The 14,767-nt window shown below is 43.0% G+C and overlaps 1 protein-coding gene across 1 annotated transcript in view; it reads left to right on the forward strand.

Annotated features, from left to right (window-relative positions):
* The window catches only part of ASTN1 (astrotactin 1), a 179,069-nt gene that overhangs the window by 74,325 nt on the left and 89,977 nt on the right, over positions 1 to 14,767 (forward strand). The window contains exon 5 of the mRNA XM_015417740.1: positions 13,942 to 14,016. Coding sequence (XP_015273226.1) covers positions 13,942 to 14,016 — 75 coding nt within the window. The remainder of the gene's footprint in view (positions 1 to 13,941; positions 14,017 to 14,767) is intronic.

Consider the following 14,767-nt stretch of genomic DNA (forward strand, 5'->3'; position numbering starts at 1 on the left):
GGCTTTTGATAAAGTTCCACATAATATTCTTTTTGACAAGTTGGTAAAATGTGGTTTGGATCCTAGTACTGTTAGGTGGATCTGTAACTGGTTGACAGATCGCACCCAAACAGTGCTTATTAATGGTTCCTCAACCTCTTGGAGAGGAGTGACAAGTGGAGTGCCTCAAGGATCTGTCCTGGGACCTGTATTGTTCAGCATCTTTATAAATTATTTGGATGAAGGAATAGAAGAAATGCTTATTAAATGTGCAGATAATACTAAATTGGGAGGGGTAGCAAGTACAAGTAGAAGAGAGAGTCAGGATACAGGATGATCTTGACCAGCTGGAAAACTGGGCTAAAACAAATTAAATGAATTTCAGTGGGGATAAATGTAAAGTTCTGCATTTAGGCAGGAAAAATCAAATACCTAATTATAGAATGGGGGAGACTTGTCTCGGTAGTAGTACATGCAAAAAGGATATAGGGGTCTTAGTAGACCATAATGGGGATAAATGTAAAGTTCTGCATTTAGGCAGGAAAAATCAAATACCTAATTATAGAATGGGGGAGACTTGTCTCGGTAGTAGTACATGCAAAAAGGATATAGGGGTCTTAGTAGACCATACACTGAACCTGAGTCAGCAGTGTGATGTGGTAGCTAAAAAGGCAAATGTGATTTTTCTGCTGTATCAATAGAAGTATAGTGTCCAGATCAAGTGAAGTGATGGTATCGCTTTACTCTGCTCTGATTAGACCTCACCTAGAGTACTGTGTTCAGTTTTGGGCACCACAAATTGAAGGCCTGTAAGATAGAGCTCTTCCACCAGGCCTTCAATTAAGGAGCCGCCGCCACCACCACCACCAACAACAACCAAAAAGCCCTGGTCCCTGGTCCTGCCATCCACAGCCTGTGCCTGCCACCACCACCACCACCACCAATGGTTTGCCATCCATAGCCTGTGCTTGCCGACTACATCAGGGAAAGATCGATGAGCTGAATACTCAGATAGACCACTGAATGCACTCATATGGCACCACCATTGTTAAACAATTGCATTAAAAACAGAGGCTAGCACTTTACGACATTGAGTTGTTTTATAACTAATTGTTTTTTAGATAGTTTTATGATAAATGTAACTGTTATTTTGTATTTATTTCTTATGCAAGCCACCCTGAGCCTGCCTTGGCGGGGAGGGCTGGGTATAAATTGAGATGATGATGATGATGATGATGATGATGATGATGATGATGATGATGATGATGATGATGTGGACAAGCTGGAATGTGTCCAGAGGAGGGCAATAAAGATGGTGAGGGGTCTGGAGACCAAGTCCTATGAGGAAAGGTTGAAGGAACTGGGTATGTTTAACCTGGAGAAGAGATGACTGAGAGGTGATATGATAACCATCTTCAAGTACCTGAATAACTGTCATCTAGAGGATGGTGTGGAGTTGTTTTCTGTTGCCCCAGAAGGTTGGACCAGAACCAATGGGTTGAAATTAAATCAGATGAGTTTTTGGCTAAACATTAGGAAGAACTTCCGGACAGTTAAAAGGTTCCTCAGTGGAACAGGCTTCCTCAGGAGGTGGTGGGCTCTCCTTCTTTGGAAATTTTTAAACAGAGGTTAGATGGCCATTTGTCAGCAATGCGGATTCTGTGAATTTAGGCAGATCATGAGAGGGAGGGCAGGAAGGGTTGCCTCAGTGCTTAGTTCTCATGGCCCTTTCTTATATGCCCAGGGAAATGCCAATTGCCACTTTGGGTTCAGGAAGCAATTTTCTCCAGGCCAGTTTGGCCAGGAATCCTGGAGGGGGATAAGGGGATAGGACTAGGTTGAGAAAAACAGGCTAGGGCTCTAGTCGTAATCTGCCTGAAGCAAGTGTCCCTCAGTGATAGAAGACATGCTGAGAGTGAGTCTCTATCCCTTCTTCGTTCATCAAAATTGATGGGCCTTTCACTAGTCTCCAATAATACTTTCTGCTAATGTACTTCTTCTGGCAAGAAGTGATTGTGGGCAATGAGCCATAGGTGAGTCTTTATTGTTGTGCATAATTACTGAAATCTGGCCCCAAATAGCTGTCAATTTGTCACCTTTCACCAGCGCTGAATTCAGCACCCAAACAGGAGCATCTCTTTTGGAGGGATCCATTTTGGTGTCTCTGTAGAACAATGGGCTTACTTATCTTTTGTTCCTTGCTCACTGCAGGCCTGCCGAGCAGGAATAAAACCTGTCCACAGGAGTATGGAAAAGTATCAATGAACTCCACAAAACTTGCTTGTTTAGCTCTTTGGAAATCTTGCCTCTTTCAGGAAGGCCCTGTTATCTGGCATGAATAAAAACTGTCCCATTTCAGCTGTCGATTTGGACAACAGCAGGGGAGAAAAGTACAATCATATCCATACCCTGAAAGAACATCAAAATATGTAATTTTGCAATCAGCCCTTTGTGAGGGCTGGGTCTAAAACACTGTTGGGTGAGACATGAAGGGGTCTTGTATGTCCCAGCAACAGCAGTTAACTGGGCCTTCTGCCATATCAGGAAATGATCTGTGTTCAACATCCCTAACCAAAATGATGCCTAATTACATGCACATTATTTGCTCACATTTGCTCCTCAGTGCCTTTAGCTCTCTTTTCCTCTCTCCATCTGTTTACTGTTTTCATTTTTTTATTCCATATTTTCTCTTAAGAAAGTCATTATAGTTTAGGTGACAACCACCTCCTCTGGATACCCATCAAGTATATTTTTTATCCTGCCCTTCCTCCAGAGTTGCATATATGGTTTACCTTTCCCCCATTTTTCCTCACAACAGCCCTGTGCAGTAGATTAAGCTGAGAGAGGGTGACGACTCCAAAGTTACCTAGCAAGCTTCATGGTGGAGTGGGGATTTGAACCTGTCGTGGAACAGGGATTCTGACTCTTCCTCACTGGGTGAAGGAGAAGATTCAGATGAGGATGAGGTCCTGGCACCTCCCCAGAAGGAAGCATCTGAGATACCTCCAGCTAGGACCACATTTTGATGGCCAGGAATAGTCCTAGGAGAGTTAGTTAGCTCTCACCCTGGGATACAACCCTGTCTTCCTTATTGGACTCCAGATCCCCTTTCCCTGAGCAATGCTCCCTGTAAGCTGTAGAGTCTTATGAGCAAAAACTCTACTTTGTGAGCTACTGGCATTAATGTTAGCGAGCAATTTGGCTACTGCATAAGTGAGTTTGCTCTGGAGCCATCCTTCCTGAGCTCAGACAAAAATGTGTGAGCGGGAAGATTAAAAACCAGGGCTATTTTTGGGCAGGAACACATAGGAACGGAGTTCCGGCTGGCTCCCGAGTTGGCCATGCCCAGCATGAACTCATTAGCATAATAGGCCACACCCAACAGCAGAAACTCATTAGGACTGGGTACATTAGGGGTGTGTGGCCTAACATGCAAAGGGTTCCTGCTACAAAAAAAGCCCTGGGTTTTGACAACAAACAAGGTGAACAGAATAAGAAGCAAAAGGTGAGTGTGGCTGGATGACCACACTTCTGGTAACATGGGGGTGTGGCCTAATATGCTAATGAGCTGCTCTGTCGGGGTGGGGCCTAATATGCTAATGAGTTCCTGCTGTTGGGTGTGACCTGTTATGCTAATGAGTTCCTGCTGTGCTTTTTCTACAAAAAGAGCCCTGTTAAAAACTGAGCTAGCTCACACTAACTCAGCTTAGAGGGAACCCTGTCCCAGTGTCCATTGCAGCCCCTGAGGTCTCTCCCCAACTGACCACTCAAGTCCCACAAGGCCAAGAACCATCCCCACCCAGTTGGAGCACTCGCTGTTGAAAACAGGCATGGCGGCCACTTTGAAAGCTGGTAGCCTGTTCCTAGAGGGGTGGGGTTTGCTTTTCCACTTCCTTGCAGGAGTGCTTAAGGCCTCAGTTCCCGTCAGTCTTTTCTGGAGCAACATCTGAGTTCATTGTAGGGTTTATGGCAGCCGTAGTGATTCCAGTGCTGACTTGGGAACCTCAGCCTGATGAAGGACAGAACCCAGTTCTCCTTGATCCTAGTCTGATGTTCTGACAAATGACTCAGTGGAACTTCAGGCCCCAATCTGTTTCATTGGTCATGAACAACTATGTCACTCAGCTTTGCCTTTTTTAAATTCCAGCTCTATGCATGTGGAATGCTCTTCCATCATATCTCTGTTTTTAAAGAAATCATTTGAAATTATTATTTTTATTTTTCCCTTAACCACTGCACCATATGGGACCTCTTTGCTCCCCCTGTCTGGAACACTCTTCTGTCTTTCCTCAAGCTCAAATTTGGTTGCTTATGTTGCCATATAAAACATGCATTCTGCTTTAAAAGAAAAATAAATTATCATAATAATCCAGCATTTGGCATCTTCATTCGTGGCATGATTATTTTCAAAAAAGCCTCTCTTTCTCAGTCCTGTGCCCACTGAAATAAGATTCCTCTTCTGGCAAGGAGGTTGCCACCGTTGTGGGTTGGGTAATACCTGGAGATTTGGGGGTGGAGCCTGGGGAAGGCGGGGTTTGGGAAGAGGAGGGCTCCTCAGCAGGGTGTAATGCCATGGAGTCCACCAACCAGCCATATTCTCCAGGAGAACTGATCCCTGTTTGTCCTGAGATCAGTTGTAATAGCTGGAGATCTCCAGACGCTACCTCAAGGTTGATGGCCATAATCAGTATTGAGAGATCTTTGCATGAGTCAGCAGTTGTGGAATCCTGTTGAGAATTTGGTAATGAACTCAGAACTTAGATTCCCGAGGACCTTGGCATTTCTTTGGCAAAAATGAAGTGTCTAGCCCTCATGGGTGTGACGCTGTGTTTGAAAAACTGAGGCACCTTCCAAAATATTCAGGGGATGAAATTTCAGTATCCCCACTGGCTTAGGCTAAAGCATGCTATGAGCTGGCCCCTGCCAAGATACCATCCCCTTTATGGAGTTTAAAGAACCTTGAAGGACATTAAGGACTTTGCTACCACTACAGATCTTTCCTCCCTGTGGAAGGCAGATGGTCAGCCCTGCCTGGTGCCTTACAGTGCCTGTTGCGTGTTTTCAGCTAATGAATCATGGCAATTTCAGCTAATGAATGACATGAATTATGAATTGATTATCTGAAAAAATACATTAACTGATTTGGGGAACACTCTTTGAGAGAGAAATACCCTCTTTGCAGGGTGTGTGTGTCTTCAACTACAAGTGTCTTGAAATTCAGATTTGTGTGTACTTGAGGATTACCTAGATAGTGCCAAAGCTGGTGTGAAAGCAGCCGTAGTGGAAATATTGAGGTCTGTATGCAAATGAACTGTCCTTGTTTATGAAAACCAAGGTCTGTTGAGAAAAGAGAATGATCTTAAATTGGTGGTAAAATTTGCATTCCTGGTATGCTGGGCTAGTTTATGCTTGCTAGCCAACCTAGGAAACAAGGAGGGCATCATTCTTTCTGTCTGTGAAGCTGGTACCTGATTACCTTTGAGCTCTGAATGGTTGGTGCTGGGGGGGGACAGTGGGAGGGCTTCTAGTGTCCTGGCCCCACTGCTGGACCTCCTGATGGCACGTTGGTATTTTTGGCCACTGTGTGACAGAGTATTGGACTGGATGGGCCATTGGCCTGATCCAACATTGGCATCTCTTATGTTCTTATGCTGTTATACTGGCCAAAAATCCACTTCTTGCATGGAGTCAGCCCCTGTCCTAGACATCTGAGATATGTCTTAGATGTCAGTCTGAAATTTTGGTAGGCTGAAACACAGATGGCCTAAATCTGAGTTGTATCTGCTCAAGCTTTTCCTTCTTTTATCCCCAGAATGTGTCTGTGCTGCTCTTTTGCAGTTTTCATAGAAAACCACTTAGGAATTTCTTGCTAGTAATTCTCCCAGCCTGCAGTATGAAGCAGCAGGCTGGGTGCTTACTCATAAGTAGATCCCCTAGCTAGGAGGGTGCAAAGCTACCGTGTCATGTCAAATTGGAGCGTGCCCTTGGAAATCTTCTGTTCCAGTAAATTTTATTCTTGGGGGATTGGATTTATTCCCCCCACTTATAAACCTTGAGCAGTGAAATGTAGTAGATGTTGCATGTCGCTGACAAAAATGTGTTTAAGAGGAGGATCCAGTACTTATCTGACTTAGATGGATGTTTGATTATTCATTTTGGTTTAGTCATTGAATATGCACATACACATAAGCACACAGGGGCCAAAATAAAACACCACAAATTTACAACATAGCTAAAAAATAAACTCCTGTACCAGAACACATTGCCAAGTTATTTGCTGTTCCACTGTATTGCCCATTTTTCCGTGAATTTACTATTTAGTACTTTACTACCTACTCTTCAACAGTAAATTAACTTTGACATTAACATAATCTCCCCAAATTTTCTGTACTAATCCAAAATGGAGGAGGCTGTATTTTCCCTCATTAACAAACTGTATTCATACAGCTGCCGTAATTAAGTCCAACATAATTTCCAACTCTTCCTCATAGATTTTATTTAGAAAACCCAACAAAACAAACTTAGAATTCAATGTCATTTCAAAAATTAATCCCATGGCTTCCTTCCTATCTACATATCTAATAGCAAAGTCTGGTGCCCATCTGTGGATACCTAAATCCACAAATTGGGGCCACACTGACACTAAACAGATTTTTCTGCAAACGTAGGGGACTCCCTAGGTTTATAGAAAAATCTAAAATCTTAACAAAAATATATTGGGGGGTTGAAATTGCCCCCAAATAAAAAAGTGTTGTCTGTACATGCACTTACTGGTAGAGCTGGCAGTGGCTACTGGAGGGAGCTGCTTCTTGCCCAGCTGCTGCAGTGGAGGACAATGGGAGAAACTCCAGGCCTGGATGCCATAGCAGAGGATGCTAGGAGCTGCTCTTGGCCCAGCCACTATGATGGAGGATGCTGGGAGAGGCTCTGAGCCTGGCCTCTATGATGGGATGCCAGGAGAGGCTCTGGGCCAGGCACCACCACTACCGCTGCTGAGCTCAAGAATGGGAGGTGGAGCCTGGAGCCATGCCAGGCTAGGCGATGTGGGGGGAGATGGAATCCCCCTCACGAGTCTTGCGGGGTCCCCACTTGTATTTTTCCGTTACTGAACATTGCTCAAAATATAGTGATTTTAAATAATTGGCCAATGTTTTAAAAAATTCTAGAAAATTCCTGGTGGCACTGGAGTTGGGAAGCCACTGCCAGGGAACTCGGGCAGGGAAACTGTGGGAAAACATCCGTGTGGAAGCTCTGTTGTTATTGTGCAGTGTTGGCAACCACAGTAGTAATAGGGAAACCACACAAGCCTGTCCCCTTGTGGAAAACCCTAATGCTAACGTACATCCACAGTAAGATTATATGTAAAGCCTAATCTGTATGGTATCAGCAGGGATGGGTTGGTCATAAGTCCCCCAGGGAAATTCGTGATAGACTGATGGCCTCAGGGGTATCCCCCTCTCAGCCTGGGCCATCTCGACCCCAGAGGAGCCCCAAGCAAAGTGGGCAGGAGACAGAGCCGCTGCAAACCAGCAACCCCCTCAAGGGGACTGGGGGCTGCTGCCACAAACCAGCAACCTCTACTTCACGAGAACCAGCAGCCCCTGCCTCAGACAAGGAAGGCAGGTGCAAAATGGGTGAGAGCCACCACAGCTGCATGAGAGCACCCCTGTCCTGTACATTTGCGGTGTGTGGAAGCCACAGAGACCATAATTGGGGTCAAAGGGTAGACCTTCTTCTTCTTTCCCTCTCCCCTCTATTGGGGGGCAGAAAACAAGGCCTTTTCCAGGGCCCTTTCTGCTTCTCATTCTGCCCCTGGTGTCAGGTACTCTTTGGGGTTGAGATTTATAATCATTCTCCTGTAGATCTGCTGGAATGAAATTTATAGATTTTGGCTTGGAGCCACTAGAGCATTTCTACCCACAAAGCACTATTTTCTCACATACACCCCACGCGCACACGCCATTATCCAAAATGCAGTTTCTGTTCTCCCTCAGGCACAGCTTTGTGGGGGGGACTTTGTGGGGGGGGGGAGAGTCATGGTCTGTAGACAGAAATTGTTCCATCCACAGAAACACTCTGGTGGATCCAAGCCCACATCTATTTCCAATCTTTAGTTGGTGTAACAACCTCTAGATCTCTGTCCCCGGTTTCCCTCTAGTCTCCACTGAAATTTTGTATAGCATGCTAATCAACCCTCGTACCATTACATTCACATGATACTTCAGAGTCAACAGATTTATTCCTTATGGAGTGAGATTTTCTCAACAGATTTGTTACAATATTTCTGATTTGAAAGGACTGAAATAACAGAGGTCTCTCAACTCCTTCTCCCCCCCAGCCAGTAGCTTCTGTCACTTGTGTAAAAGTTAAAACTTGACAATCCTGCAATAATTTATCTACAGAAGGTAAACCAGAATTCTTCAGATTGCTAAAATTTCCCAAAGAGTCTCCTTTTAAAATTATTTCTTCCTTGTATTTATACTTTACTCAGGCTTAATAGCCATAGGTCATACATCAAAGAACAGTTAAGAATTGGAAATAACGACTCTTCCGGTTTGTGGATTGGCGATGGTGGTCGCTCTCCCCGGACTTCGGGGGAGCGATTAGCACACCAGCTGTATGGAGGGGTGCTACCTCAAGTGGCACCCCCATGGAGTCTTTGTGATAGGCTCCAGGCCAGAGGGCTTTTGAGGGTTAGCCTCTTCGATGGCTTGATGCTAGAGATTAGAGGCTTCCCTCCGCCCTGACAGTCCTGCCGTTGTGTGGCCTTCGGGCACAAGCTAATTCGACCAGGACAAGCGCAGTAGATTGAGTGGAATAACGAATGATGTGAGCGAGGTCAGAGATATGACCAACAATGAACGTGAGTTCAAAGTAAATGGACTATTTTTTAAAAAAAAACTGATTCCCCCCCCCCATGGGAAAAGTGGAGCGCAAAGAGGGATGCCTCTTAAGCGCATGGACAGATAAACGTATCGAAGGGGGAAGGGAGGAAATAAACAGCGAGCTTATTTTGAGAGACTTACTTGAGTGCCGATAGTGAAGCGACGAATTTTTCGAGCCCTTGCAAAGCGGTTTGAAATTGTAAACAAAGCTGTAAAATGGCGGCTTCCCGAGGAAAGTTAAAAGTGAAAATACCGGGCAGTCAGAGCCCAAAACCGGAAGAGGGATCAGACGTCATGAAGATGTTAGCGGATATGCTCAAGCCGATGATGGAGCAACTCGATGGTATTAGCCAGCAATTGGCCTCACTAAACCAAAACTTTGCTCTACAGCAGCGCCAGCTGGCAGAAACAGAAGAAAGTGGAGCATGCGACTGAGAAAATCACAGAGATGGACACCGCAAACAAGAAGATGAAGAAAATAATGGGAGATGTGGAAACAAAACCAAACCTCCAAGAAAACCATTTGTTACAGCTGCAAATGGAAAAGGCCAACATGATTCTAAGATTCCAGGGAGTTCCTGAAACTGAAAAAGAAGATTTGAAGAGGACTCTGGGCGAGATTATTGCTCCAGTAACAGGCTTACCAGTGGATGAAATAGTAAAAGATATGGAGCTCGCCTATCGGGCCTACTCCAATTACATTAAAAAAATAGCCTGCCTGGAGAGATTTTGGTCAGATTTTCAAGAAGACAGACCAAAGATGCTATATTAAAGGCAACATCAGCAACTCCACTGAAATTGGGGAATACAATCATTAAGATTTTAAAGGACATTCCATTTGAAATTCGTCAAAAGAGGAAATGCTATAAGGACTTAATCTCTTTTCTTCAAACTAACGGAATTCAGTACCGGTGGGCGATCCCCGAAGGTGTCATCTTTAAAATCAACAATCAAAGAGAGAAGATTGACTCCATTTTTAAAGCCAAGGAATTCTTGAGACGTCAGCTGGGATCGGGGGAAGAATCCAAAGACGAAGAAACCAAATCAAGTGACTCTGCCACCTCTGGAACAGATGAGGACTCTGTGGTTGAAACGGGTACGGGAGCAATGAAAGCTGTATATGATTTTAGAGATAGAAAACCGAAGTAAGGGCAGAAGGACTTTGAAAATCGCCTTTTGAAGTAAAGAAGATGCTCAGAAAGTTCTCTCATAATAACTAACATATTAACATAGAAGCTGTGAAAAACAAGAACTTTACAAGTATATTGTGTTACTAACACTTTAAATACAACTATTTAGTTTAACACGGATGTGATCTCCTTCTCTTGGGTTTTTAGTTAGTGTGGGTATCTTTTCTTTATCCATAGTTGTAGTCCCCCCCCATATATTTCTTTGTAGTTATGTAGTCTAAAGAAAAAACAATAAAAATATCCCTTTGGGGTTTAAAAAAAAAGAATTGGAAATAACAACAAAGCTGAACTTAGCTACATCAATTGTGCAAGTTTTGCTGTAATTACTTAAAAATCTTAATTTATGAACATGCAAAGTGGTTGAATACTTTGAAAGCCGCTTTACAAGGAATTTCTCCCTGGCTGTGGCAAATTTTATATAGTAGAAAAAGATGTGATAATGAATCAACCACCAACAAAGGACAGTCGCAAAAGCACTCTTCTGGAGGTATCCTAAGGAAACAACTCTTCATCTGAGCTGTGGGCAGTGCATTGCAGCGCTCTATCATATACAGCTACCTTAGTTTGGAAACTTTAAGTGTATGGAGATATTGCGGGGTTTCAAATTCAGCTGGGTATTTGATTCCCACATAAAGTGGTGGAACATTTCCTTCTGGCATCTTTAAATAAATGGTCCCAATCCTGTATAAGAAGTTGTCCGAAAGTAGCACTCTTTTCTTCTCAGTTAAGTGGTTCATAGGCCTCCATGGACTCAATTGAGTGATTTTGTAATCCACGATTCTGTTCCACAAAGACCAGTAGCACTCACAGGCTGCTACTTGAGTGAAAGCAGGGAGGTCTTTGGCACTAAGCAGTCTAAACTTGAAATTGATAATGGCTTTCCATATCAACGTTGAAATATTTAGAGATCCCATTTCGAGCCATACAAGGATTTTGTGGGGAAAGGTTATCTGAAGCTTGTCAAGTAATATTATTGGGCCTGAAAACCAAATTGGTGAACCATAAAGCATACATGGTAACACAAGCTCTTAGAAGTGCCGGTATATATTTCCTTAGTGCTAACAAAGTTAGTTCAGTTTTCTGTTTGACATATTGAATGTGTTTGAACCAGGGTAGGTTGGACTGAAACACGCCTGCTAGATATCTGAGTTCATTAACCACTTGCATTAAGCGTACATCACATTTCCATCTTTTAATTAGTTGTTTCCTAGATTTTGTAGATACCACAATTTTAGACTCATTGCTGCAGTAAGCCATGAAGGCTTATGTTGCTCGCTTTAGACCAATCTGTGTTCTGGAAAGCAAAACTAATTCGTCGGTGTATAATAATACTGGAACTGGACCACCTTCTAGACATGGTGAATGAATGGAGCTATCCTGTAAACTAAGGGTGTGTACCAAAAAATAATTCAGAATTTTTTGGGTTCAGATTTACCGAACCCGAAATTTTTTGGTATATGCCAATATTCCCGAATCCCAGTATCGGCATGATACTGGGGTTTAGAAATTATTGGATTAGCCAAATTAATTCGGCTTGATTATACCCTATGGGGACCGGGGAAGACCTGGAAGAAGTGGGGAGGTATTTAAAATGCCTCCCTGTGCCTTCCCCAGCCTGCCCGCCAAATCGGACAAACTGGGAAAGGCTTGCAGGGAGCCCCCCGTGCCTTCCCCCGCCTGCCCGCCAAAGTGGATGAGCCAGAGAAGGCTTGCAGGGAGCCCCCTGTGCCTTCCCTGGCCCACCCACCAAGGCAGACAAGCTGGGGAAGGCCTAGAAGAAGCAGGGAAGCATTTTAAATGCCTCCCCGTGTTTTCTCCAGCCTGCCTGCTGAAGCGAGCAGGGAAAGTGTTTAAATTTAAAACACTTTCCCTTGCTTCTGGAGCTCCAGCCACCTTCGTGTGGGGGAGTCACTCTGCTGAGGCGGCAGGAACCCCAGAAGCAATGGAAAGTGTTTTAAATTTAACTACCTTAAATTTAAACACTTTCCCTTCGCTGGAGAGGTACCCCATCCCTTTCCTGCCCAGCAAAGGGATTCCCCCGAAAGGATGCCAAATATACAGCATCCATTGAGGTAATCCCTGTTCGGCCAGCTGAATCAGATTCCTTAATCTGATTCAGCTTTTGGTATGCCTGAATAATGCCGAATAGGCATTATTTGGGGGGGGGGGTTGGCTCATGTGAACTGAATGCACATCCCTACCATTAACGCCGGTTCAAAGTCATTCAGATATAAATTAAAGAGATGGGCTGCAAGGACACAGCCCTGCTGTACTCTTCTCTAAACAGGGATTTGATTGGACACAGATCCGGAGTTATTTAATTTGACCTATACTGAGTTGTCAGAGTAGCGATTCATAATTAGTTTCAGCGATCTAGTAGGCAAACATGTGGCATAAAGCCTGTTCCATAAACAAGCCTGGGACACAGAGTCAAAAACAGTTCTTAAATCAATAAATGCTGAATACAAATGTCCAGGAGTATCTAATAAATATTTACTTATCAACAAGGCCAGCGTATAACAATGGTCTATACAAAAGTTTCCTCTTCTAAAGCCTGTGTGCTCATCACCTATGACTTTCTCCTCATCCATCTAACGGAGCAGTTTCTTTTGCAGGAAGACTGTGTTGATAACTGCCAAAAGACTAATTTGTCGATCCCTCTTATCACCTTATATGTGTGTGTGTGTGTGTGTGTAATAAGAAATATTTTCTTCATTATAAACTATTGAATTTAGAGGAGGGAAATCTGGAGATATTTTTGATTACCACTTATACCAGACTTTAAGGAGGGAGACTAAACCCAAATTTACATTGCCTTCCCTGAAACCAAATAAGTTCAGTTAAGATGTGGCCTAATATCTTTTTTAATCCCAATATATACTTGTCTTCATTTTTCCAATCTTTGAGCACATCTGATTTCCCTGTCTGATAGTACCATGTTATATTACAGGCCCTTAAACCATTTGGTTCATTACTTTTGAATAATCTGCCTTGAGAAATTCAAGCTGTAAATGAGAAAATTTGGGAATATGAAATTTAGCTACAAAGTTCTATATCATCATCTACAAAGTCATTTATGCAGCAGTTTATAATAGCATCTAAACTGCTTAGAGATCTCGAGCAGTCTTTCAATGCATCCAGCATCTCTTTTTATTTGAGGGATGAGTTTCTTCCGTATTTCACGTGTGACCATCCTTACTAACAACATTGACAATTTTTATTTCCAAACTCTAATTTCTTTTGCTTTAAACAAGAGATTGTTCTGCTTTATAAACTGTGTTCAATTTTAGGGGGTTGTTTTTCTTTAACGCCAGCATCTTTTACACTTGCTAATCTCCTGTCCCTTTGAGTTCCATTTCCAGTTTGATTTGGTTAGATCATTGTTGGTTCCAAGACAGCATTATTTTTTTTCCGTTCTCCCTTTTGACCCCCTTCCAAATAACAATAATTCCCCACAATATTTCTGCTGTCACATCTTCAGTTCTCTTGGGGGGGATCCAAAGTATGGCTTAGATCCAACCTGTTTTTCTACTGATGAAAAAGGAAGGATGAGTCCCACCCAAAAAAGTTATTCTGGGCATTATGGGACTTCTGTGTACAAAAGCCATGTGAGATGATGGATGGAGTAAGGAGGGGAATTCGGTGAGTTGGAGTGGAAAAGCTAGTAGGATCCAACTTGTGTCATTTCTTCTGCTGATGAGTCATCATCTGATGATGATGATGATGATGATGAAGAAGAAGAAGAAGAAGAAGAAGAAGAAGAAGAAGAAGAAGAAGAAGAAGAAGAAGAAGAAGAAGAAGTGTGGAATTTCCAATGACGATAATCTGACTTTTGCATATAGAAACGTTGATTTTTTTGTGGATGATGTGATATTGTTTTTCTCCAGGCCATGGCCATATACCATATTTCAGCGTGGATTTGATTTGGTGTTGGGCGAACAACCTTCTGACAAGATTTTCAGGTGAGCTTTAAGATGGGCAGTGTGACTGCCAGTTACATTAACCTCCCTTCTCCTTGTCCATTGACCTTTCCTGTATTATTCCCTCCTTCCTGCTCTATGTTTTTAATTGATATTTGTTTCTGTGTGTGTGTGTGTGTGTACATGTGTACTTTAGTTTTGCTTTTGACTTGTTTTATGATTTGTTTTATATTTTATGGTGTGTTTTTATACTGCTCTGTTTTTAGTGTTAGCCACCTTGGTGGCCCTGATTGGGTTGAAAGATTGAATATAAAATTTGGAAATAAATAGAATAAAGTAAAATAAAGAGAAAGCATGAGCAAACTGAGATGGAAGGGAAGAAGAAACTGGGTTTCCTCCTTTCCACTGAAGGTAGTCCTGCAGTGATCTTGGGTACACTGATGCATTGCACTTGAGACCTGATAACCACGGGGCAATATAGTACCATGTGATGATCCCCACTAATCCAATTGGAACATCAGAGGGCTAAAGCTACTGGGCAAAAAAAATGGCAAGTCTGATGAAATATTGCAGATCTATCTATTTGTAGACCAGATCCCCAAATTCTGGCGGCCACACTAAAACCTTAGAAGTCTGCACATTCACTTGGGATTCAGGTTGCATTTATGTGAACTTTTATTTTGGGTTCTCACAACAGGTGCATCATCTTAATATTTTTAAACCTTTCTGCATTAAACCACTTTAAAATTTGCGAGAATACCCCTGCAGTCCCAAGACTACAAGCCGCCAAACA

The sequence above is a fragment of the Gekko japonicus genome, unplaced genomic scaffold (genome assembly GCF_001447785.1).
Source record: "Gekko japonicus isolate JY-2015 unplaced genomic scaffold, Gekko_japonicus_V1.1 scaffold158, whole genome shotgun sequence".
Lineage (NCBI taxonomy): Eukaryota > Metazoa > Chordata > Lepidosauria > Squamata > Gekkonidae > Gekko > Gekko japonicus.